The 24,398-nt window shown below is 38.1% G+C and overlaps 1 protein-coding gene across 1 annotated transcript in view; it reads left to right on the top strand.

The window, feature by feature from the left end:
- Positions 1–17,440, top strand: part of LOC104607883 (uncharacterized) — a 32,605-nt gene extending 15,165 nt beyond the window's left edge. The window contains exons 5-7 of the mRNA XM_088892241.1: positions 7,670–9,283; positions 13,843–13,849; positions 14,320–17,440. Coding sequence (XP_088748367.1) covers positions 7,670–9,283; positions 13,843–13,849; positions 14,320–17,145 — 4,447 coding nt within the window. The 3' untranslated portion in view covers positions 17,146–17,440. The remainder of the gene's footprint in view (positions 1–7,669; positions 9,284–13,842; positions 13,850–14,319) is intronic.
- Positions 17,441–24,398: the final 6,958 nt, after the last annotated feature.

Consider the following 24,398-nt stretch of genomic DNA (forward strand, 5'->3'; position numbering starts at 1 on the left):
GCGTCCCAAGGCACCTTACCCTACTATTTTCGTGAAAAAAATCCTTTTTTGACCTCAAATTGCAATTTCTAATATTTTTATAAATAAAAAATAAAAAAACATAAATTAAATATAAAATAATACATATAACATATCTAAATCATATTTATATATTTATTACTAAAATATATATTTATATTAATACATATATGCACCGGTGTAGCACGGACTGAACCATTCAACCCAGCCGGTCGAACTGATGACCCACGACCCAGAGTCATAAACGATTCGTTCTTTAGGTCAGTTTTTAAAACATTGGTATTCCCTATTAATGACAACATACAATTACGGAAGATGTTGATGATGTGCGCGAGTGCAAATGCTATGACGTCGATGTGAGGAGCACCCTGTGAGGAGTAATTCTGAATTCCAAACTTTACTACCAATGGAGGGGCAGCCACCAAAAATTTTATCAAAGTGTGAGAGAAAAAAGAGGCCTGGGGGAGGGGTATAAAAAGCCTAATCCCTCGCCAAAAGCCACAGATGATTGTGTATGCAAAACATACACAAAAGCAGCCTGGATCCCCAACAATTAATGAATTCTTAAAAAGTGAAAGGCCTATACCATTTGCTCGTAAGTCGTAAAAGCCTTTATACTTGTGGAGGGAGAACACTAAAATCATCTAGAAATCTCTTCAATCTAATCTCAACCCTAACTTAAATAATTAGAAACGCATCATTGGCTTCTCAATAGATGTGTGAAACTTAATCTTACACCTACTGAAATTTGAGAAGGCAATACCAAATAGACCAAGGCCCTGTTTGACAAGTCTTTTTAAAAGATCTTTTAGGTTTTTAAAAGTTTAATAGACTAAAAATGGTCTTTTTTTGTTTGGCTACTTGATGGAGGGTGATTTGGCCTGACCTCATGATAAGGGGACATGTGGACATGACTCGACATAAGAGACAACTCAGCGTGACCAGCTTGCTACAAAGTTACCAGTTCGCTACAGAGTGACTCTTTATTACCCCGAGCTAAGGCTCCCTGGAGTTAAAACTACCCCGAGCTAGGGGTACTTCGGTACCAGGTCACGACACCGGTACTTGATTCTGCGAGGTATGAGCATCAGCTCGGGAATATTAGTTTGGGTAAAACCAGCTCGGGTATATCGATCTACCCACCTAGGAGTTCTAAAAGTTACGGTTCCCGGATTTTGTGGGATCACACCTCGTGATATCTAGCATTACCTCCCAGCCCGAATCGGGTGAAAGTGATTGACATTAGTGGATAACATTTATCCCCAATTAATGCGGAAACGAACTTTATCATGACGATAATTTCGGAACTACTCCGCAAAGCCCGCGAGGACTCCATTATATAAAGGCCCTCCCTTTGAGGGCCCAAGGTACGCATAATCTCTGCCTTCTAGCCTTCACATTCTAAATTTCTATCAGCTCGCTAAGTACTGACTTAAGCATCGGAGCGACCTCACCGAGTAAATACCCCCGGGTTCTCTGATTTTCTGTGCAGATCATCCGCCTTCGCCGTCAACCGGAAGCCACCTCATTGCCAGCTAGGAGCAACCGGATTACGACGCATCAATTGGCGTCGTCTCTGGGAAGCGCTTCGAAAAGCCTCTTTCCACCAAGCATTTTTAGTCAAGTTTCTATGGCTTCCTCTAGCAACGCCGGACGCAGCACTGATATGAACACCTATGGGGGCAACCTCAGATCCCAACAGTATTCAGTTCACCATACCTCTCTCTGCGGATGGGGTCCCTACTCTGAACGTGCCCCAGATCATGGCACCAGTGACTACTCTACTCCCCTCCACGGTAGGTGCAACCTTTGCCAAATCGTCTGTTCCCCCGGTGGCCGGACATAACCAACTTGAAGATCTGGTACACTGCATGCGAGCTATACAAGCTCAAATGCAGCAGGTCCAATAGTTCCAATTGTATCAGCAACAAGTATTGCACCATGTTTATCAATAGCAATAGCAACAACAGTTTCCACCGCTACCTCAGAACCAACAGCCAGTTTCACCTCGGCATTATGCCACACAGCAAGCTAAGCCCCACCGTCGGAGTGAACGCCCCCCTCGCCGAGGAGACCTCCCAAATTCAAAATCCTCTTAGGAGTCAGGTCTCATCCCGCGGCAGGGGGGAGAGACAAGTTACTCCTCCCACCTCGCAGCATGTAATCAGGTCGGGAGATTCTCAGCCTACTAGACCCGCATCACCTCGACCTTCACAGCTCGAGGTTCCACTCACGGAAAACCGGTTCAGGGTCCTAGCCGCGGGCTCCAAACAAGGTCCCTCCATCCACAGCCATTGTCGCCAGCAGTCCGAGCCGCTCCCTGCAAAGACTGTGCCTGACAACACTGAGGCCAGTAGCACCAATGCGGAGCCGATGAAGAAGCAACAAAGGCGATGCCGGATAGCTCGCCGAGCTGCAGCTCAGAACTTGCCCGAACTACCCAAGGGGAAAGAAGAGGTGAGCTCGGGAACTGTGAAGACCTCTCCGTGCCATCTCCCCTATCTCCTGAACTCCTGGCCGTCCCGATGCCAAAAGACTTTAAGTTACCTCCCCTAGACAAGTATGATGGGTCATTCGATCCGAATGACCATGTAAATTCCTTTCAGTCACAAATGCACTTAGCCGGGGTAGGATGAGTCCTGCATGTGTGTAGCTTTCTCCACTACTTTTAAGGGGGTAGCCCGCACATGGTATAGAAATCTCGCGCCCGGGACAACCAAGAGTTGGGCGCAGTTCGTACAGATTTTCACCTCACACTTCAGCACCAGCAAGAGGTGTCTGAGGTCCCAAGAAAGCCTTCTCGGCATAGTCCAGAGGGAGGGGGAATCTATCCACAGCTACATCAAGAGGTTCAATGATGCATGCCTGCAGATACCTAACCTAGACCCCGTAGTGAGGCTCATAGCAGTTAAAAGAGGCATCACACACAAAGAATTAAAGTGGCATGTGGTTGCCAACAAGCCTAAAGATGTAATTGAATTCCTCAAGCTCGTGGACCAGTTCATTGGAATAGAGGAGGAGTTGAACCAGAAGAGCGAGAATCCATCCGAGAAGAGGAAAAGAGAAGGTGAGACCTCAACTAATGGGGACAACAAGAGGAAAAGGGAAGAGCTAGCTCGAGGAGGAAAGCCATACTAGTCTTTCTGTGCTCCACTAGCTGAAAGGACAAATTATACGCCCTTGAACGCGAAGCGAGCAGAAATCCTTATGGTGGTCAATGACGCAACTTATGTGAAGTGACCACCTCAGATGAGAGGAGACCCGAATACCAGAAATAGAAATGTATATTGCCATTTCCATAGAGATCACGGTCATAGCACCGAAAATTGTAAAAACCTCCGCGACGAGATAGAAGAGCTCATCCGTCACGGATATTTGAAAAATTTTGTACAAAGTGATAATAAAAACCAAATAGGTCGACAATGAGAGCAAGGTAGAAACGCTCCCGAATCCAGCAACAGGAAAAACGAGCAGCCACAGAGACAGTTGCTCGAAGAAAGGCCAGTTTGAGGAATAATACAGATGATCACTAGCGGGTCAATTGTCGTGGGCTGCACCTCAGCTGCGGCAAAGACATCAGCTTGAGAAATTCAAAGAGAAGAGCAGAATCCTTCAAAACGACCAAGGTTAGAAGAACCGATCTTCTTCACCGAAGACGACGCGCGCGGAGTCCAATACCCCCATGACGATGCGCTCATCATAAAGATAAGGATCAATGACTTCGAGGTGAAGCGCGTCCTGGTCGACTTCGGCAGTTCGGCGGATATACTCTTCAAGGACGCATTCAACAAACTCCAGCTTAAGGAGAGCGACATCCAACCCGCGAACACTCCCTTGGTAGGTTTCAGTGGAGAGGAAGTCAGGCCCCTGGGAAGAGTTACAGTACCTGTGGAGGTCGGCACTTGGCCTAGCATTGTGAGATTCGACCAAACTTTTCTAGTGGTCACGACTCCCTCCCCGTACAATGCCATAATAGGTCGACCAATCACCCACGCTCTTCGTGCAGTGGTGTCCACTTATTACTTGGCTATGAAGTTCCCAACGGACTTCGAAGTAGAGGTACCACCAAAGACCCTTTAGTGAGCTTCCATTTTCCTTCACCAAAGTAGTTATGATAGCCATCATCATCAAGCATCCCAGTGGAAATCAAATTAAGGCGAATATTAGGAACATGCCTCACATTCTTCAAGAGCAATTTGCAAGCAGTATTTGTGTTCAGACATACATCTCCTATACCGACAATTCTGCACTTTCCATCATTCCCCATCTTCACATGACCAAACTGACCACTAGAATATGAAGAGAAAACATCATGACGAGAAGTGACATGATATGAAGCACCGGAGTCAATAACCTAGTGTGAATCCTGACATGTGAGATTGACACTGCCACCATCGCATATAATACAAACATCATCACTAACTGCAGCTGCTACAGTATTGGCTTCTACTTTCTTTTCTTTGCCCTTTTCTTTGCTTTGTTCCCTCTTAAGTATTCTGCATTGGAACTTCTTGTGTCTTGGCCTGCCACAGTGATAACACTTATTCTCTTTCCTTGACTTGGATCTTCCTTGAGACCTGTCATTGCTATCACGATTCTTTGGAGTTCTATTTTTGCTTCTCCCTTGCCTTTTAGTAACCAGAGTTTGACTCTGCATTGTTAACCCTCGGTATTTTCTTCTATTCTCCTCATTTAGCATGCTCTCCTTCACCACTTTCAAAGTGGGTACACCATTTGGAGAAGAGTTTACAAGAGAAACCACAAGAGTATCCCAACTGTCAGGCAAAGAGCTAATCAAACACATAGCATGAATCTCTTCATCTAACTTTACTTCCATAGCAGCCAACTGGTTCAATATACCTTGAAAGACATTCAAGTGCTCAGAAACAGAAGTTCCATCCTGATATCTCAAACACATAAACTTCTTGAAAAGAAAAACTTTATTCTGATAATTTCTTTTCTCATATAACTCCTACAGAATAGTCCACACCTTATGGGCGTTAGTCTCATTGGCAACATGCTGATACATAGTATTATCCACCCATTGCTTGATCTTTCCATCTGTTTTTCTATTTAGCTTTTCCCAGTCTTTACCAGACATACTCTCTGACTTGCCTTCATCACCTAATATGGTGTCTTCATAGTCATAACAACAGAGCAAATTCATCATTCTAGACTTCCATATTGAATAGTTTGAATCAGAGTACAAGCTTTCAAATTCAACAATTTCCTGCAGCTACAGGTATTTGTATCTTTCTTTTTCTTTTGAATCTGTTATCCGCATGTTGAGCTAAATCAGGAATCTCCATGTTTAGAGATTACTATTTTTTTCTAATTTATTAGGTTTAATTAAAATGATTTCGGATCCCTACAAGTTTATCATTGGAGTCTAGTGTAAAAGAGGTCAGCATGATTAGATGGCTTCTAACCATGTAAGTTGTACTACTCTTGTTCTCCATCTATTCTTAATAGCTTTTATATAAATCTTCTCTCCATTATTATCAAAATTTGGTAGCAAACCTACAAACTTGATGATTTTGATCATATTCTAAGTGCTTTTTTGGGAGGGCGGAAGCGCATGCAGCAGCTATTTGAACAGCCTATAACATATTCCGACTTTCTGAGATGGGCTCCAAATGAACAGCCTATAACATATATTTGGTGGAAAATCCAGAGAGCTCAGTTGGCTGTCAATCAGCAGCTATTTGAAGCAGTCAAGATCTGCAACCCACAAAAGATGCTACCTATACTACCCACAACACTAAAGAATACAGTCACTACAGTGGCACACTACAATTAATGTGCGGATGTAATGTCTTTGTGGACATGTGTTGGTAGCGTTCAGGTAGGTATAATGAGTTTCAATTGAAGGATTGTCCATTTGAATAGTATATTTTTATTTCAAAACAGTTAAACCAATTTAGCTGAATTAGCTAGGAATGACATTTTTTTCATTCCCGCCATGTATTCGACCTCCCTGACCTGATAGAGTTAGCCAACCAGAGATGGGGATTGCATCGGGAGGGCAGGGACGGGGATGGGAATTAATAAGCATCTCTGACAGGGGTTATTTAATTCTGGCCCCAACCAAAGTTTCAGCCTTCCAGCCAAATGGGGCTGATAGGCAGGTTCATTTAATTCTGGCCCCCAAAAAGTATGCTCATGACACGACAACCAAAAAAAAAGGGTAAATTGTATATAGGTGCCCTGTGGGGTGAATTGACTTTGCTGCAGTTGGTTTGCCTTTGAAGGAAGGAAGAAGATGAATAGTAAAAAAAGAGAATGAAAATATGGACATTTTTGTAATTTTACTTAGCTGAGTTGGACTTAAATGTATATTTCTGAAACTTTATTTGAGAGTTCAGGCCCTAAAATGAGACTAAATCCAAAGTACAGGTTACCTAATCTACAATTTACCCAAAACATTATCATATGCAGCTATAGATTTTAGCATTATTACTAAATATTATAATTATACTTATATCACCTATATATTCTTATTTAATATTTGTATCAAATGGGATTTTTGGCATTTGTGCCATTATTTTGTCAAAATAATATAATAACAATAAAATAGAATACAACAACTTGTTTTTATATTGGATATTTTCTTCTCAAATTCCATTTCTGTGGAGCTTGGTATCTAATTTTTGGTATTTATGGATTTATAACAGATCCCACCATCCATTTGATAAGAGGCTCAACTCAAGTAGTAGTCTGTACACCGCACTTGTCCACATATATGAAAGCCATGCAGTCATCAATGAGGAAGAAGTTGACTAAAAGTGACAATTCCATCACTTTGTTAGACGTCCTGTTAATCTCATCCACTTAGAGAGATGATGCGGCCGATCCATGTTTCATGGTTGTCCCTAATTCAAAATCTTCTTGTTTGACAAAGTTCAATAATTTCCATATGCAAGTAAGCTGCATTGCCTTTCGCCCATGTCCTTCCTAATGGAGTCTTCCTCCTTCACGTCAATGGCAGACTAGAAGCATTTCTTTGACAACAAATTACCAGAGAGAGAGAGAGAGGTCAGGTCATGGAGTTGGGTGCAGTGGCCTTTCTACTCGACAACTTGCGCTTGGTGGTGGGAGAAGTAGAGCTGATACGAGGCATTCGCGGTCATGTCATAAATCTCAAAGATGAATTAAAGAGTATTCAAGAAGAGTTAAGCGAAGCATACACAAAGCAAGAGGGCAACAGAAGTTTGAAGACATGGATAAAACAGGTTGGGACTTTAGCTTATGATATCGAAAATGTTTTAGACGAGTACAAGCTTTATGCCACCCCACACTCTCATAAGCTCCCTCGGTTTCTTGGGAACTTGATATCTTTCCATTCCATGGCCAAACAGATAGAAGATATTCGGAAAGAACTCAAGGAAAAAAGAAAAAGATACACAAAGATCATCTCAAGTCAATCCCCAGCTGGTTCTACTACCTCTATTGCAATTGATCAAATAGGTAAACTAGTGCGAAGTAACAAAAGCAAAACCATGTTTGATTGGGGAAAGCTGGATGATACTCTTGGATTTGAGCTAGCAAGTAATGAACATCTTTCAAGTATTACCGAACTATTATCTCTTAGTTTCATTAATCTGTCCTACCAGTTTACCTATTGTTTCTTGTACCTTGGCATTTTTCCAAGGGGTTATAGTGTTAGTTGTAGAAGGTTGATTCGGTTATGGATAGCTGAGGGGTTCATACAACAAACGAGTGGCAGAACATTTGAAGAAGTTGCAGAGGATTACCTCAATTATCTTATCGAGAGGAACTTGGTACATGTCGAGGAGACAGAGATTGATGGACGACCCAGGACTTGCGGGCTTCATAATTTGATGAATGACATCATAGTTTCAAGGGCTGAAGATGAAAACTTTCTTAAAATCTTGAAAGAGCCAAACACAAATTTGGAAAACCAAGTGCGCCGCTTATCTGTTCATGATGGTTATTGCAGGAATTTAACTTACAATTGGGGCTCCTACCCATATGTTCGATCCTTTTTCAGGTTTTCAATGGATGGATCATCTTCATCCTCCTTTAGCCACGAAGTTATTTCAAACTTTAGGTTCTTGAAGGTTTTGGATTTGGAGAATGCACCTTTGGATACTTTTCCTAAAGGAATTGTTAATCTACTTCTGTTAAGGTATCTAAGTTTGAGGAATACCAGGGTCAAAAATCTGCCCAAGTCGCTTGGTAAGCTTGTAAACCTTGAAACTTTGGATCTTAAGCATACATTCATCACTCAATTGCCCTCTGAAATTGCCCATCTTCATCGGCTACGCCATCTTTTAGTCTATCGGTGCGACTTACAAAACTATGCGGCTTTCTATTGTGTAAGAGGTGTTGCTGTGCATGAGAAAATTGGTGGCTTAACTGCTTTACAGAAGCTAGCTTTTGTAAAAGAAAGCAAGCACATTGGAATTGCCCAAGACTTGAAAAATTTGACCCAACTAAGGAAATTGGGGATTGTCGAACTGGAAGGAGAAAGTGGGAAAGATTTGTGTCTCTCCATTGAGAAGATGCAGAGCCTTCATAGTTTAAGCATATCATCACAAAGAATGGAGGAACGTCTTCATCTACAGACTATGTCTAATCCCCCTATCCATCTTCAACGTTTAGATTTGAAGGGGCACCTTCAAAGCATGCCCAGATGGATTTCAGAACTTCACGACCTGGTCAGGATACGCCTGAAGTGGTCAAAGTTAGAGGATAATCCCATTGAAGCCCTTCAAGATTTGCCTAGCCTAATGGAGCTTCAGCTGCTTGATGCTTACATTGGAGATCAGTTGGACTTCATGCAAAAGAAATTTAAGAAACTTAAGATACTGGAATTTGAACAACTGTGTCAATTACGTACGGTGAGAATGTACAAAGGCACATTGCCCAACCTTCAGAAACTAGTTATAAGATGCTGTCCATTGTTAAGAGCAGTGCCTAGAGGAATTGCCTACCTTACCCAACTGAAGGAACTTGAATTGCAGGATATGGATGAAACATTCATAAATGGTATTCGAAGGAACGGAGGTGAATGCCGTTGGGAGGGTCCTAGCAGAGAAGAAATTACAGCGAGCATCTTCATCCATAATTATTCTCAACTCAGTGTCGCAATCCTAATCTTGTATATGATCATTTGGGATGTTTTGGGAGGAGCAAGGCAATGCTTTGATATGGCTGATTCTGTTCTACTTACTATTGCCTTTTATGCTTTGATGTACTGTGTTTTAGTGGATATGTCCATGGTCTTTGGAGTCCAAAGAGGGTATGTAATTTGATAAAAGCAATTAATAATTCAGTATTGTTAATTATATGTTCAAAGATGATTTCCAAATTTTCATGGATCCCACCATCCAAAGATTTTCCTGGCTCCTTCCATCCAAAATTATGAAGAATACCATAAAACAGTAGGGGTGGATTCGAGCTAAGCCGAGTTGAATAGTATGAGGCTCGAGCTAGAACATTGAGTTCGAGCTTGGCTAGGCTTGAGCTTGATTTGAGAAAAAATGTTTTATAAAAGTAAAAAATTATATATAAAATTTTTTATTTGATATTTAAAAAATTAATAATTATAATAATTAAGAATTATAATATTTTTATTTTATATATATATATATATATGTATATATATTTGAGCTCGGCTTGCATAGCTCGAATAGCTCATGAAGAACTCGGCTTGTGGCCACCCCTAATCAATGGACTTTGGAAGTGTAACATTGGATTCAATTATCCCAAGACTTGGATTATTTGTTTACATTGTAAGATCGGATTCAAATTATACAATCTGCATCCGATTAATAATTGGATTGGATGTAGATTTAAGTCCATCTCAATAGATTAAAATCCAAATCTGATTATATAATATAGATATTAACTTTAACTTATAAAATATAAAAATATTATATAAGTTAAACAGTAATTAATTTTTAAATTTTTTTATATTAAAAATGAAGTAGAGTTTAATTAAATCTGAATCTGATAGGATTTGAATCTGATCTCAGATCTTTAAATGTGAACAAATTTTGGATTAGATTCGGATTTCAGTTTTCATTAATTGGATCCGATTTGGCTGTTGCCGAATCCGATCCATTTATAGCCCTATCCAGGATTTTTTTTTGCCGAAGGCAAAGCCAAAATGCATTAATCACCAGAAAAAAAATTACATCCAATTGGAGATCGATGACCTAAGGAACACGGGAGTATCAGACCAGGTCATGAAACGGTTATACTTAGCAGCATATTATGGAGTATGGACTACTCTATTACAAATTTGAGATGTGTAATAAAGAGAGCAATTCTGAAACAGAGACGACAATAAGAGATAACAGTGTGAAGGTGCCAAAGGAGAATCCGGATTGGACTTAATGAGATGAGTGACTAACCTCGCATCACTTTCAAGGACTATTGAAGAAATCGACAAGTGTTGGGCTAATTTCAGGCATTACAGAAGCACTTTTATAAAAGTATTTTTACGAAAGCAATTTTATGAAAGTACTTTTATGAAAAAATACTTTTATAAAAGTATTTTCATAAAAGTGCTTTTGTAAAAGTGATTTTGTAAAAGTGTTTTCATAAAAGTACTTTCTTAAAAGTGTTTTTATAAAAGTATTTTTATAGAAGTAATTTTGTAGTAATGCTTTCATAAAAGTACTTTCTTAAAAGTGTTTTTAGAGGGTATATTTTGAAAATTTGAAAGAAAATGAATGACAAAATAATCACAAATGCTTATTTAAGTGCTTATTAGAGAAAAAGACTACCAAATGCCAAATATAAAATAATTAAGTGCTTATTTGAATAAGCACTTATTTTTAACTTAAGCATTCCCAAACAATGCCTTAGTGGGTTGGTGGCGCCATCATCCCTACAACTTATGTGACTTGGAATGGTTGCATCTTTCATAGAACTTGTCAACTACCTCCTATATTGCTTCACTTGACAAAAAAAACTTGATCAAAAGATGATTACAATTTTAGGAAAAAAATGTGTTAGAGAATAAAGTTCTATTCAAAGGCCTAACACAACAGCTTAAGCATTTAGGTTGAACAGTTCCTTGACAAGGTATCAAAGCCTGTTTGACCAAGTGGTGTAGTATTCAGTCCTCATCATCTCCATTATAATTAATTAAATTTCAACACAATGTATGGGTGGGCCTATACTTGCCCATGCTCCAAGAATAATAGACTTTAATGTGAATGGTGTGCTAGAGATATTCAGAGACCTCACTTAACAGCTTCATCTTTTAGGTCGAATGGTTCTTTTACAATATGAAGCTTAATGATTCTTGTAAGATGGACAACAAAGTTTGTCATCCTTGCCCTAAAACTGTCTGATAAGCTGTTTTTCTTCTGATTACAATTTTAGGATAAACAAATAAAAGAGAAAAAGATTTACAAAGCACATGGACATCGATCTGAGTAATCAAGTCATTGTAGCTCAAATAGTTTCAAATGTGTCCTATGCTCTTAAGTTTCAAGATATAGCTTATCATGGTTACCATCCTACTCTCCTCCTTGGAGTAACCTTCGAAGGATATGCAATACAGAAAAATTTCCCTCTTAAAAGCTTGACGCCAGCCAAAGCCTTCGCTAAAAGGTGCAAGAACTCCTTAATCACATTTTCAATAGTTGCACAGCCAATATTGGCCAAGCCACTTTTATCAACTCCTCTATTTCCCCATGATTACACAGCCAGACAGTCAAGGTATAAGGGGTTGCATAACAATATACTTGGGAGTTATCGATACACGACCACACAACTCTTTAGAAGTGCATATTTTGAAAATTTAAAGAACAATTAAGGATATTTAAGTAATTAACCCTTTAATTTTTGCAATGATGGTTGTTCAAATATTCGAATTTTTAAAACTAATACGTTCAGTTGAGACATTTAAAACAAGAACAATATAATAAAAAATAAATTCTTTCTTTTCATACTTTTATTCTTATAATATATTTGAAATCATAGGCCCATAACTAGGCTGATGGTTTGGGCCAAACTGGGCCCAGGCCTGAACTAGAGTCCTTAGCATAGGTACCATGCATAATCACCGCTATTAGGGAGCATGATGTGCCGTCATCTTTTATTCTATACACAAATACTTATAGTTTTTAAAACCGACCCAGAGACCGAACCAGTCAGGGGTCTGGTTACCGGATTGAATGGTCTGTTCTGACAAAAAAATATATTAAAAAAATGAAAAACGGTTAAAACCGTTCAAATAGTCTGAGTCAGCAATTTATTGATCAAAATCAATAGTTTTGGAAAAAACTAAAACCGATCACCTAACCAATTCCCAGTTTTTCCGGTCCAATTGTCTGATCCGGTCTGATTTTGAAAACCATGCAAATACTGATTTGCCATCTTACCTCTTTCGAGGGCAAAAGAAGCTTCCTCAATTATATTATATTGCATTACCCATTTAATTGACTTGTCAAAAATAAATGTGCCACGTAGGTGCGGTAGTTTCACCCAAGCTTTTTCTTGTATGATACAAGATAGAAATATGAAACACATGAGCTATTTAAGAATACTTCGTGTCTGTTTGTATCATTTATTTTAAATATTTATTTAAACAAGTACTTAAAATAAGTGGTGGGACCATATAATAAGTGGCAAATAAATACTTATTCATGTTTAGCAAAAAATGTCAGGAATAAATACTTATTTTGAAAATAAATGCTTAAAAAACAAGCTGATTTAGGGCTGTTTATTTTAAGTGCTTATTTCATCTTCTGGGGATAAAACTGTCCCCAAAAATTTAAAAATACCTAGATTGCCTCTCACTCCAACAAACCAGAGGCGGCAACAGTGAACCCAGGTGGAGGTGCGAGCAACTAGGGCTGCGATTCTGCTATGGTGGGTTTTAACCCATTTTCTCCTAGATCTGTTTTTAGGAAAGAGGCAAACAGAGCTAGTCGGAGGCAACCTCTTCAGTTGTGAGTTCTAAGATCTTTTTACTTATTCTCCTTTTTGTTTACATTTATATGACCAATTACATACTATTCCTAGCAATTCTTTTATAAAAATGTCAAAATACAATTAATTTATGCAAGTGGAAATTGTGGTTAACTTGATAATTTTTCCTTATGATTGTAGTTATATATATTATTTTGATTAACCACAAAAAACATTATTATTTATTATTATTATTATTATTATTATTATTATTATTATTATTATTACAGAAATTCTTTTTTCTACTACTAATTGTATATTCTTATATAAAATAAATTGTTTAATAGTGCCACATGTGACACATGGGCCCATGTGAATAAGAGACGGGATCTGTTCCTCATAAATGGGTGCCTCATATGCACATCCACCATACATTGAAAATATCTTCTGTGAATAATAATTATTAAGTGCGAGAGATGTTCCCAATACATGATAGGATGTGCATGTGAGGCACCAGGTGTGAGGAGCAGATCCCGTCTCTGTGAATAAGTGTTAGTAATTTGGAAAAAGACCCCCTATACATTAATAATACTTATTTGTCGAACCACTGATCCGCCAAGCATAACCTTAACCGCTTTAGTAGAGATCATCCTTGCGGCTTTGCCATAGTAGTTCATGGCTTCATGCTTATTATTAGATATTGAGTTCTGGGAATTCTCTGACATGATTTCGCAAATAGCACATGTCCATTTTCTATTTAACTTGTACAATCATCTTTCTTTATATATATACACCAAATTTCCATGAAAACATGACCAAAAAACCACAATTAATTGTTAGATTGAATAAAAATGGGGATCCATAGAGAATCCAGTCATGTTCCTACCCCTTTTAATGTTTTTTTAATGATTATCCCTTTTAATTATTTAGGGAGCAGGTATATATGTGACAGCTGACCTAGTTGCATATAATTTAAAAGGTAAATTACTTGTACTGCTGAGGATTTTGGTCAAACACTAATTAGAGACCTCTAGCTCCTTAAGTATTTATTATTTACTTACTCCTTGTAGTTTGTTATCAAGTTACTTATTCCACCCCTCCACTAAAATGTTGTCAGTTTTAGCAACTGAAATTAGTGCCCCACATAATATTATTTAAAACTTGTTGATACCTTCTTGCAGATAATATTAACTCATTTATACTTCTTAGTCAGACAAATGTTTCCTGCTTACGGTTAAGGTGGGAATGAAAAGTTTAAATGGGTTCAAAAATGAAAAGAAAATAAAATTTAAGATGGTAAAACTGTATTTAATTAGTATTTATAAATGATAATTTTGGAGTCAAAAGGAATGTTTGCATCTCAAACTCAATGTAATTTCATGATCTATGCCTCTAAAGGGGTAATAGAGGGAAGAAACAGAGGTTGCTGTAATAGAGGGAAGAGGCATGGCAGAGGTTGCTGTGAGTTTTCTGCTGAACAGGCTTAGTCACCTGGTAGAGGAAGAGGTTAAATTGCTTGGAGGAGTGCAAAACGAAGTTGCATACATCACAAATGAATTGCAAAGCATAGGAGCCTTCCTACGAGATGCTGATTCAAGGGAAGAAACGGAGGAAAGAGTTAAAGCTTGGGTGAAGCAAGTGAGAGATGTGGCTTATGATATGGAAGATCTTCTTGATGAGTTCATGTTTTGCCTTGCTAGAAAAGAACAGCGGCATGAGCTCTGCTATTTCCTCTTCAAATCTTTCCATTTCGTGGAGACCCTGAAAGCACAACATAGATTTGCTAATCAGATGCAACAGATCAAAGAAAGAGTGCGCGACATCTCGGACAGAAGCCAAAGATATGGATTCAGAAGCCAAGAACAAGGCTCGAGTTCGAGTTCTCTAGCCGATAGATGGCATGATCTTCGTGGTGATGCTCTCCTACTAGAGGAAGCTGATCTGGTGGGGATTGAAAAACCCAAGGAAAAGATAATTGGGTGGCTTCTGAAAAACAGCTTGATGCTTAGAGTGGTTGCAGTAGTAGGCATGGGTGGATCTGGAAAGACAACACTGGTCAAGAGAGTCTATGATGATCAAAGGGTAAAGACGCATTTTGAGTCCCATGTTTGGATTACTGTTTCACAGTCATTTAAGACTGACGAGGTGCTAAGAGACATGATAGAACAACTCTTTGAAGAATGCAACCAATCAATTCCTGGAGGAGTAGAAGCAATGAAAGAAACCAGACTCAAGCTGATACTCAAAGAATTTTTGAAGCAAAGAAGGTATGTTCTTGTTTTTGATGATATATGGAGCAATCAAGCATGGGAATCTGTTAAATATGCTTGCCCTGATGGCAAGCATGGGAGTCGAATAATCATCACAACACGTTCAGATGATATAGCTTCATCTTGCATCAAACCTTATGGTCATCTGTATCATCTCAAACCTTTGTCTCCAGAAGAGTCATGGACTCTATTTTGTGAGAAAGCATTTGGGTCAAAAAATGAGCCTGATCTAACTCACCAATTACAGGGGCTCTCAAGAAGTATCATGAGAAGATGCGAAGGGCTGCCGCTTGCAATTGTCGCAATCGGTGGCCTTCTGTCAACAAAATTGAAGAATGTGATAGAATGGCAAATGGTGTATCGCAATCTTGGCATTGAATTAGAAAGCAATGACAAACTAAGAAGCATGAAGAAGATATTGTCTCTTAGTTATGATGATCTTCCATACCATCTTAAATCCTGTATTCTGTATTTAGGCGTTTTCCCTGAGGATGAATTGATTGAACCCATGAGACTGATTCGATTGTGGATGGCAGAAGGATTCATTCAAGGAGATGAGCAAGGCAGAACCATGGAAGAGATTGGAGAGGTATACTTCTATGACCTCATAAATAGGAACTTGATCCAAATATTGAATAGACACACTGATGGGAGAGTTAGAACATGTCGAATCCACAGTGTGATGAAGGAAATTGTTCTTTCCAAAGCAAGAGAAGAGAACTTTGGAGAAATAGTTGTTGTTGATGAGCTGAATACTCAGTTGTATGATAAAGTTCGACGTCTATCGATTCATAATGGCTGTGAAAAGATACTAGAAAAGAAGAGCTTCGCTCGACTTCATTCTCTGTTCATGTTTCAGGCAAACATTCCATCCATTTCATTTTCCTGTGCGCACTTCTCTGGATTTAGGCTGCTCAAAGTGTTGGAATTGAGAGACGCTCCATTAGAAGTGTTTCCAGCAGAAGTTGTAAATCTATTCCATTTAAGGTATTTAAGTTTGAGAGGAACCAAGGTGAAAAGGATTCCAGTTTCCATTGGAAATCTTGAAAACCTGCAGACTTTGGATCTTAGGTATGCCCCTGTATCCAAGCTACCCATTGGGATCCTAAAGCTACAAAAGCTACGCCATCTTCTAGTTCATCAATACAACAGCAAAGCGTACATCAAATTTCATCATCCAGGATTCAGGGCACCAAGAGGAATCGAGAATTTGGAAACCCTTCAAAGCCTATGCTTTATAGAGGCTAACCAAGGCAGCCATATGATTAAAGAGTTGGGGAGATTGAGACAATTAAGAAGACTGGGGATCCTAAAAATTAGAAGAGAAAATGGGATTGATCTATGCTCCTCCCTGGAGAAAATAACTAACCTTCGCTCCTTATTTCTAACTGCAGCAGAAGAGGATGAGATGCTTGAACTACATTTTCTATCTTCTCCACCTCCTTTTCTTCAGAGGTTATACATAAAAGGGCGTCTAGAGAAACCACCAGACTGGATTCCTTCACTTCATAACTTGGTGAAATTGTACTTAAGTTGGTCAAGAATGCGAGATGATCCACTTGAAGCACTTGAAGCTTTGCCTAATCTGATGAAGCTTTGGCTTCTTCACGCTTATGAAGGGGAAGAATTATGTTTTCATGCAGGAGGGTTTCAAAAGCTTCAGTTTCTAATGCTTGATCAGTTGGAAGAATTGAGATTAGTGAGAGTGGAGGAGGGAGCAATGCCTCGTCTTCAAAGGTTGTGTATTTGGAGTTGCCGGCTTCTAAAGGTGGTACCATTGGGCATTGAATGTCTCACTAACCTCAAAGAGCTCCATCTTTCCGATATGTCAAATGAATTTAAGATTATGCTGCTTTCGGAAGACTATTGGAGAGTTGCAAAAATTCAACTTGTCTATTTTTACTTTTGGGAAAATGGAGGTTGGAAGCGCGACCGTGTTCATACAGTCAGCTCATCAATTTAATAAGATCACCCCAGACAAGAGGAGATGCAACTGTCTTAGTTTTCAGGATAGGCAAATCAAGGCCCAGAGAAGCATGAGCTATGCCTTACGGTTCGTAGTAGTGTGCAGGTCTATATTACAAAGTTGGCTTGGGCTCCCCATGTTTCCACTCAACATCTATAGCTATCAAAGCTGTAGCATTACCTCTCTCTCTCTCTCTCTCTCTCCACATTCAGCAGCTAATCTAGAAATTCAACTTTCTCTCTCTCTCCCCACATTCGGCAGCTAATCTAGAAATTCAACTTTTTCTCTCTCTCTCCACATTCAGCAGCTAATCTAGAAATTCAACTTACATTGATGGGTTCTATCGGCTGTATTCTCAGTTTGTTTGCCGTATGAATTTCTTTGAGAGTGAACACTGGTGTGAGTTACGGGGACAACCTAGATTGGCCCAAATTAGCATTTTTACACCGCTTCGGGCCAGGGCCATATATAAGCCCAACCTGTACCTGCCTAAGTTGTAACCCTAGTTTGAGTTCCATGTATATGAAAGAAACACAGGTATATTGGCACAGGATTGATTATGTCGGTTAAAGGTTCATAAATGGTGCACCAAATGTATAGACTCGGGGGATACAGGTAGGGGTGTCAATTAGACTGGATTTGGTCTAATCCGGTTCAGTCCAATGTCAGTCCATTACAAATGGATCTGATCCAATCCATTCCAATGAATATTTTGGACTGGTCCAGAGACTGTCCAATCTGTTCAAATTCTTTTTAATTTAGATTTGTTTCAACTCAAATCTGGTCCATTGACACCTATGTTCTTATCTTCTATCTATGGACCAGATATTGGCTCAATCTAATATAAATTCATTATGGACGGACCAGGTCCAATCCAATATATCATATTGGTCCGTCCAATCCATTCAAATTCAATATGTCCTATTGGCCCGTCCAATCCATTCAAATAGATTTTGATTTGGACAGAGTCCAACCCAAAATCAGTTCATTGGCATTCCTAGATACAGGCATCAATCAAGCCAGGGGAAAACCAATACTGAGGGGAGGGGGGACTACATGTTGGGATGATGTCTGGATTTGTTGCACTAAAAAGGAGATTCCGGTTGAGTTCAGATCTGCACCCCATGACGGGGCGCCCCACAGTGCATCCCCTCTTTGTATCGGTAATATCTCTCGATGATAACACCATCGGGTCTGATATTATCATCGGGAGATGCTCACAATACAAGGCGGGAATGCATTGTGGGATATTGTGCGGCGCCCCACAATGGGGCGCAGATATGAACTCATTCCGGCTGCCGATGACCCAATAGACAAGATGGTCGCATTATACCACCTCCATTGTGCAAGTGAGGCTCACTTGCACCTTATTCTGCCATGGTTCAAAGTATCAATATCTCTATATACATTGAGGTATAACCAATTACAGATCCCCAGTCCCCACCCACACACATGAACCAACCACCTTATGTTAAATTCATGTCAAATTCGTCATCTTCAACCTGATGATGGAATGGTTACAACACAGTCTTGACAATCAAATTATTTCTGCAATTTTAACAACATGATCATTAGATTAAACTTGTTTAATCCAATAAAGCAGGGGCGGAGCTGGGGGTGACCCGGGGGCCATGGCCCCCAATGGTTTGACAAAAGCATTAGTGTGTGCTGTGAGGATTGGGAAGGAGGGTCAGTTGGGCTTTGGTCCCCCCAATGGTTTGACCAAATATACGGTTAACAGTTGATTCACCTTTAACCTGTATTACTATTACCTATTATTTGCAAAACAAAAGAATAATAGAAAGAAAATTAAAAAAAAAAGAAAAAACATAACTAAACCAAAATTCAACCAAAGAACCCAGTGCTCAGAACCACTTGGAATCCGTTTGAACATTGGCCAGAAGAAAAACCTGGCTTGCACATGTTACAAGTCTGAAGAACCAGATTTTTTTTTCTTTGTTTTTGTTCACTGTTCAGATTTTTCTTGGAAGATTGAACACAGACCAGCAGCCAACAATGTCTAGAAGAATCAAATTCAAAAAAGGTCTAGAAATAACAAATTGTTTAATACCTGAATTGAATGAATTTGATTATTTGTTTATTTAAACTAACAAATTGTTAATAATTTTGATCTTTTAAGGGGTTTGATTATTATGCGGGAAAGACATGATACAAAGAAACTTATAACCAATCAACCAGAATCATAAAAGTGGTAACTAATCAGGTGGATTTTCATCTCATGGGGGCTTTGATTGGTTTCTATCATCATAGATTTCCCCCTTTTAATGTCTTGAATTGAATACAACGATTGGTAGACTACATGGTAAGTAAATTATAAAAGTTTTTTTTTTACCTTGAATATCTTCCAATTTTTTAAGTTATTTAACTTATTTTTATCATGTAACTGAGTGATTAAAGGGGTCTAAGACTGATTTTGTCTTTTTTCCTAAATTTTCATTGTTAATTTGTCATTCAATATATTGGAAGTTTGAATACCAAACAGAAAAAGATTTTACATTATAAATTTGATATACAACTTATAAATTCTTAGAATTTTTTTTGTGTTTTCTCTTTTTATTTAGGGTAAATTTCTTAAATTATCTTTATGGTCTAGCTAATTGACGAAGTGTACCCTTACTGTTTGAAAATTGACTAATGCTACCCCTACTGTTTCTGACAATTGACTAAGCCTTAGAGAGAAATAGTGGATTGACGAAGTGTACCCTTAGAGAGAAATAGCGGGAAGAAAGAATGAGAGATAGGAAAACGAGAGGGAAAGAGAGGTGGCGGGAGAGAGAAGTACCAAATCCGTCGTACCAAAGAGAGGATGTGAAACAAAGTGAGAGAACCCCCAATATGGCCTTCTGCATTAGCTCGTTCATCTCTGGCTTGTTTCCGTAGTATGAGGACACTGGCTCACTATTCGCCTTCACGAACGGCCCCTCTTTCGGATTCACCACCGCCTCTTACTGCAAAACATACACGACATATGATAGACCCTCGTTAGTCACCAAGGTTTTTCCAATCTCCATTAGGGAATACTTGTGCTTTGAGGAGCCATCAGAAAATTGCTGGAGGTTTTCGGGATTACTTGTAGTTCTGGCAAAGAGAATGAGAGGAAGATGGAGAGATCCGAATATGAGGGTAAAATAGTCTTTTTATATCTTTATTGACGGATGTTAATGACTAAGAAAGATTAGCCAATTGTTAGAAACAGTAGGGGTAGTGTTAGTCAATTAGCTAAACCATAAGGGTAGTTTATGAAATTTACCCTTTTACTTGTTGGTTTATTTTTTATTACTAGTAAACATGTATATGCATTTGCATGTGATAGTATCTCCAAGATAAAACTATTTACAATTTATGGGCCGTTTTTGAACAGTTATAAGTAGACACTTTCTTAACTGTTACAAGTGGGCAGTTTTTGGAATGAGAATAAATGACATATATGCTCTCTTTTATGTCCGTTGTATGTTGCTTAGATAAGGGATAAAAGTGTTCAACAAAAATTCCAGAAAAAAAGGGACATTTGCTGTTTTATAGGTAGTATAGATTTTTCCTTGATAAAGAACTTAAAAATCAACAATGATAATGAGGAACCAATTTTAAAATAGACAGCATTAGCAATAAATGGGCCCTATATGTTCAACGAAAGATTCAAATGGGACCTTTGAATAGGCACATGCCACAACCTACCCAATGCATACAAGCTCTCGCACAACTGTGCTAGCACCCTTGCCCATTGCCTAGCTCAGCTACTTGAACTTGCCCATTGCTCAGCCCACCCACTTGCATTCGGCCACTCGCCTGGCCAACCCCCTGCCCAGTCCACTCACCTTGGCCTAACTACCCCCTTGTAATTAACAGGGCAAAAAAACAAGGAAGTCCAATATAAAAAAAAAAATAGAAAAATATACAAAACATTAAAAAACAATTGAAAAACACTCAATAACTATCTTTTCTTAATCAAGTAGTCAATAATAATAGAAAAACACTCGATCAAAACTGTAAAATCTCTTATTACTTAACATTTTGGTGAGTGAAACAATTTTATTATTTTCAATAGATCATCTGAAATCAATAGAACGAAAAATATCTAAAGAAAATAAATGAATAAACAGAATAAAAAATTAAAATTAGTTACATAATTCAAATTAGAACTATTGAACTAATTCAATAAGCAACAAGACCATAGAGTTTTGAATTAAGAGATAAGGTGTGAAGTTGAAAGCATAATAAAAAATCTTATATGATAGAATTTTGATATTTAGATTCATGTATTAGATTTTATTTTATTCTTAGCATTTTTACTAGTTGGAATTTGTGTTTAAATAATTATATTAACTTTTGACCCCTTTAAGAAAAAATCCTGGCTTCGCCCCTGCAACAAAATAATTAAGTTGTTGGCCTAATAAAAAAGTAAGTTCTAAGAATGGTTTTGATAAGCTTGTATCTACTGAATTATTGTTTAATATAAAAAGGGAAGAAAATAAAAATCTATGGACGAAAATCATCAAAAATACAAAGACGAAGAAGAGGAAAAGATTCTATAAGAATATAAATTCTAATGTAAATAATAAGTAAAAGTGTATAAATCAAAAACAATTGGGGGGATGAAGATGAAGCATGCATGGAACATTTATAAAAATGTGTTGTGTGTACAAAGATAATATGCATGAAACAAGATCGAGTCATCCAAGACAGTAGCGCATTAATGCAAGCCAGTCATAGATAAGAGTGTCAATGGACCGGTTTTGAACCGGGCCCTATCCGGTCTAAAATCAATTTAGATGGATTGGACGGATCAACAAGGCATATTGGATTGGACCAATCCGGTCCAAAATATTTATTAGATTAGATTGGACCTGGTCCGTCTGTAATAAATTTATATTGAATTGGGTTGGATTAAACTAATATGTGGTGCATTGATATAAGATAAGAAATAAGTATCAATGGATTGGGTTTGGGTTAAAATCAATCTAAATTAAAATAAATTTGAACAGATTGATGGCCCAAACATTGAATTAGACTGACCCAAAATTTCCATGTGCTTATTGACTGCATTTACAACATTTACTTACCTGATCCTAACTGGAACTTTACTACTTCTAATCCAATCTGTCTTCTATCAAAGATTGAAATCCTTCTCAATTAAACACATGTAAGCTTTAATTAATTGGAAGTAATATAGACGATCAGTTTCTTTTTTTACCCTTTTTTATATTCCTTCTTCAACTCCAATACTTCCTTTTTCTACATTGAACTTTCTTGTTTCCTATAACTAAGGTTGTGTTTGTTACAATTGCAATTTCTATTTGCAACATTATGGGTTGGTCAAATACAAATTTTATGAGAATAATTTTTTTTTTTACCACAAATGCTTTGATTTATCAATATAACATTGGATACCATTCCTAAACATCAAAGTTAGTGTTTCTACTTTCTACTATAATTGCTCTGCAACACCTAATCTAATGCCAATATTTTTTATGGTGTGATGTAATAACATAATTTCTCAAAAGTTTGTATTGATAGCCAACACAAAACATTACAAATAGAAGTGACAATGATACGAAACACAACCTAAATCCCTTCCTTAATAACCCAATTGCCATCTACTAAAAACGTCAAAGCTTTCTATATTTTCACCTTCTAAATTTCCTTCTTAAGTTTGTTGATTGGTTAGTTTGTTACCCAAAACAAAGGAATGTTATGATGCTGAAAAACCAATAACAAATTAACAAGTATCTTAAAAGCTGTAACCGATCAATGGGTACTCATCAAAATTCACACGAGCATTCTGATTGGTGAAAGACTCAAAGTTCTTATCACACTCTTCAGAATTGAAACGGGTACCAGGGGCAGAGCCAGGGGGTGGCAGAGGGGAGCTGTGGCCCCCTAATGTCTTCAAAATTCCCACAAAACCATTTAAATTCCACTCATATTTTAACCCCTTATTCATGTTTTTTTAGTTTTTGCTCCCCCTCCCCTCCCTCATTCATGTTTTCTAGGTTTTGGCCCCCTTCAAGAAAAAATTCTAGCTCCGCCCCTGATGGATACCAGGTCTTTCTGGTATCATAAATTTTTCCTTTAGAACCCAGATTTTCACTTTCTCTTTCCATGCCCTACCCACAATACATTGCATCCACACATCTCACAATACAAGATGGTGTTGAGTGGAGGCAATTCAAGGCAGATGAAGTGGGTAGGAAATCCAATTTGTATTTTAGGGGGTAAATTATAAGCTAACATCCTGATCCAGTACTTTGGGGGACTAACAAAAAAAACGAGGAAGTTTCAGATTCGAGCACTTTGCCCCAACTCTTAGCGTTCCCTCAATGTAAACATCACCTATTTGTTTAACTATATGCCCCATTTACTTAACACCAAAGGAATAAACGCATCTCATGTCTTCCTTTCAAAGCCTTCAAGAGATAAAGAGCATGAGAATTGATGGTAATACCGAGTTTCTAAAAACCGGATCGGACATGGAATCAGGCAGTCAAGTGGTTAGACCATTTGGTTCAAATGAATGATTTATTCTGATTTATAAAATAAAAAATAAAATAATTAAAAATCTTAAAAACCATTGTTCAGGTTAATGGGTCGATAGTTTGACTGTCTGCATGGGTCAGTGATCAACGGTTTTTGAGTGAAACTGATCTGTTTCTGACCGCTCCCAGGTCAACTGGTCCAACTGTCTGGTCTAATCCAGTTTTCAAAACCATGATAATATCCTTCCATTTTTCTTTAGTGGCTAATATAAGAGATCTCCAAATGTATCGAAATTCTACTTCCATGGGGTCCGGAATTTGTTGCAACTCACTGCCTATAACACGCAAAAAATTATATTTAATAACAAAACCGCATATATCATAAGTACTCCCACCATTCTTGGTAATACCCTCATCACATAGAATAATATAACGCCCATGTGTATAACCTGAGACTTTGGCAAGTTCAAGTGATGAGAATCATGATCACTCTATCAAAATAGTTTTGATGTATCTTCTAAGTTATGTATTCCATCTCTATCTTTTAAGGGTTTGATTACGATATCGGAAAAATATGATATTTGAAAATTTTAAGACCAAACAATCAGTATCATAAACATGTTAATCAATCAGATGAATTTATCAAAATTCAAATGTGGATTTTGATTGGTCAAAACTTTTCTGATATCATGTCTTTCTGATATAATAGATTTTTCCATATTCACTCTTTCCATTATGGCCAAAATTTGGGGGTAA

Source organism: Nelumbo nucifera, chromosome 7 (genome assembly GCF_055504915.1).
Source record: "Nelumbo nucifera cultivar China Antique chromosome 7, China Antique-T2T, whole genome shotgun sequence".
Taxonomy (NCBI): Eukaryota; Viridiplantae; Streptophyta; class Magnoliopsida; order Proteales; family Nelumbonaceae; genus Nelumbo; species Nelumbo nucifera.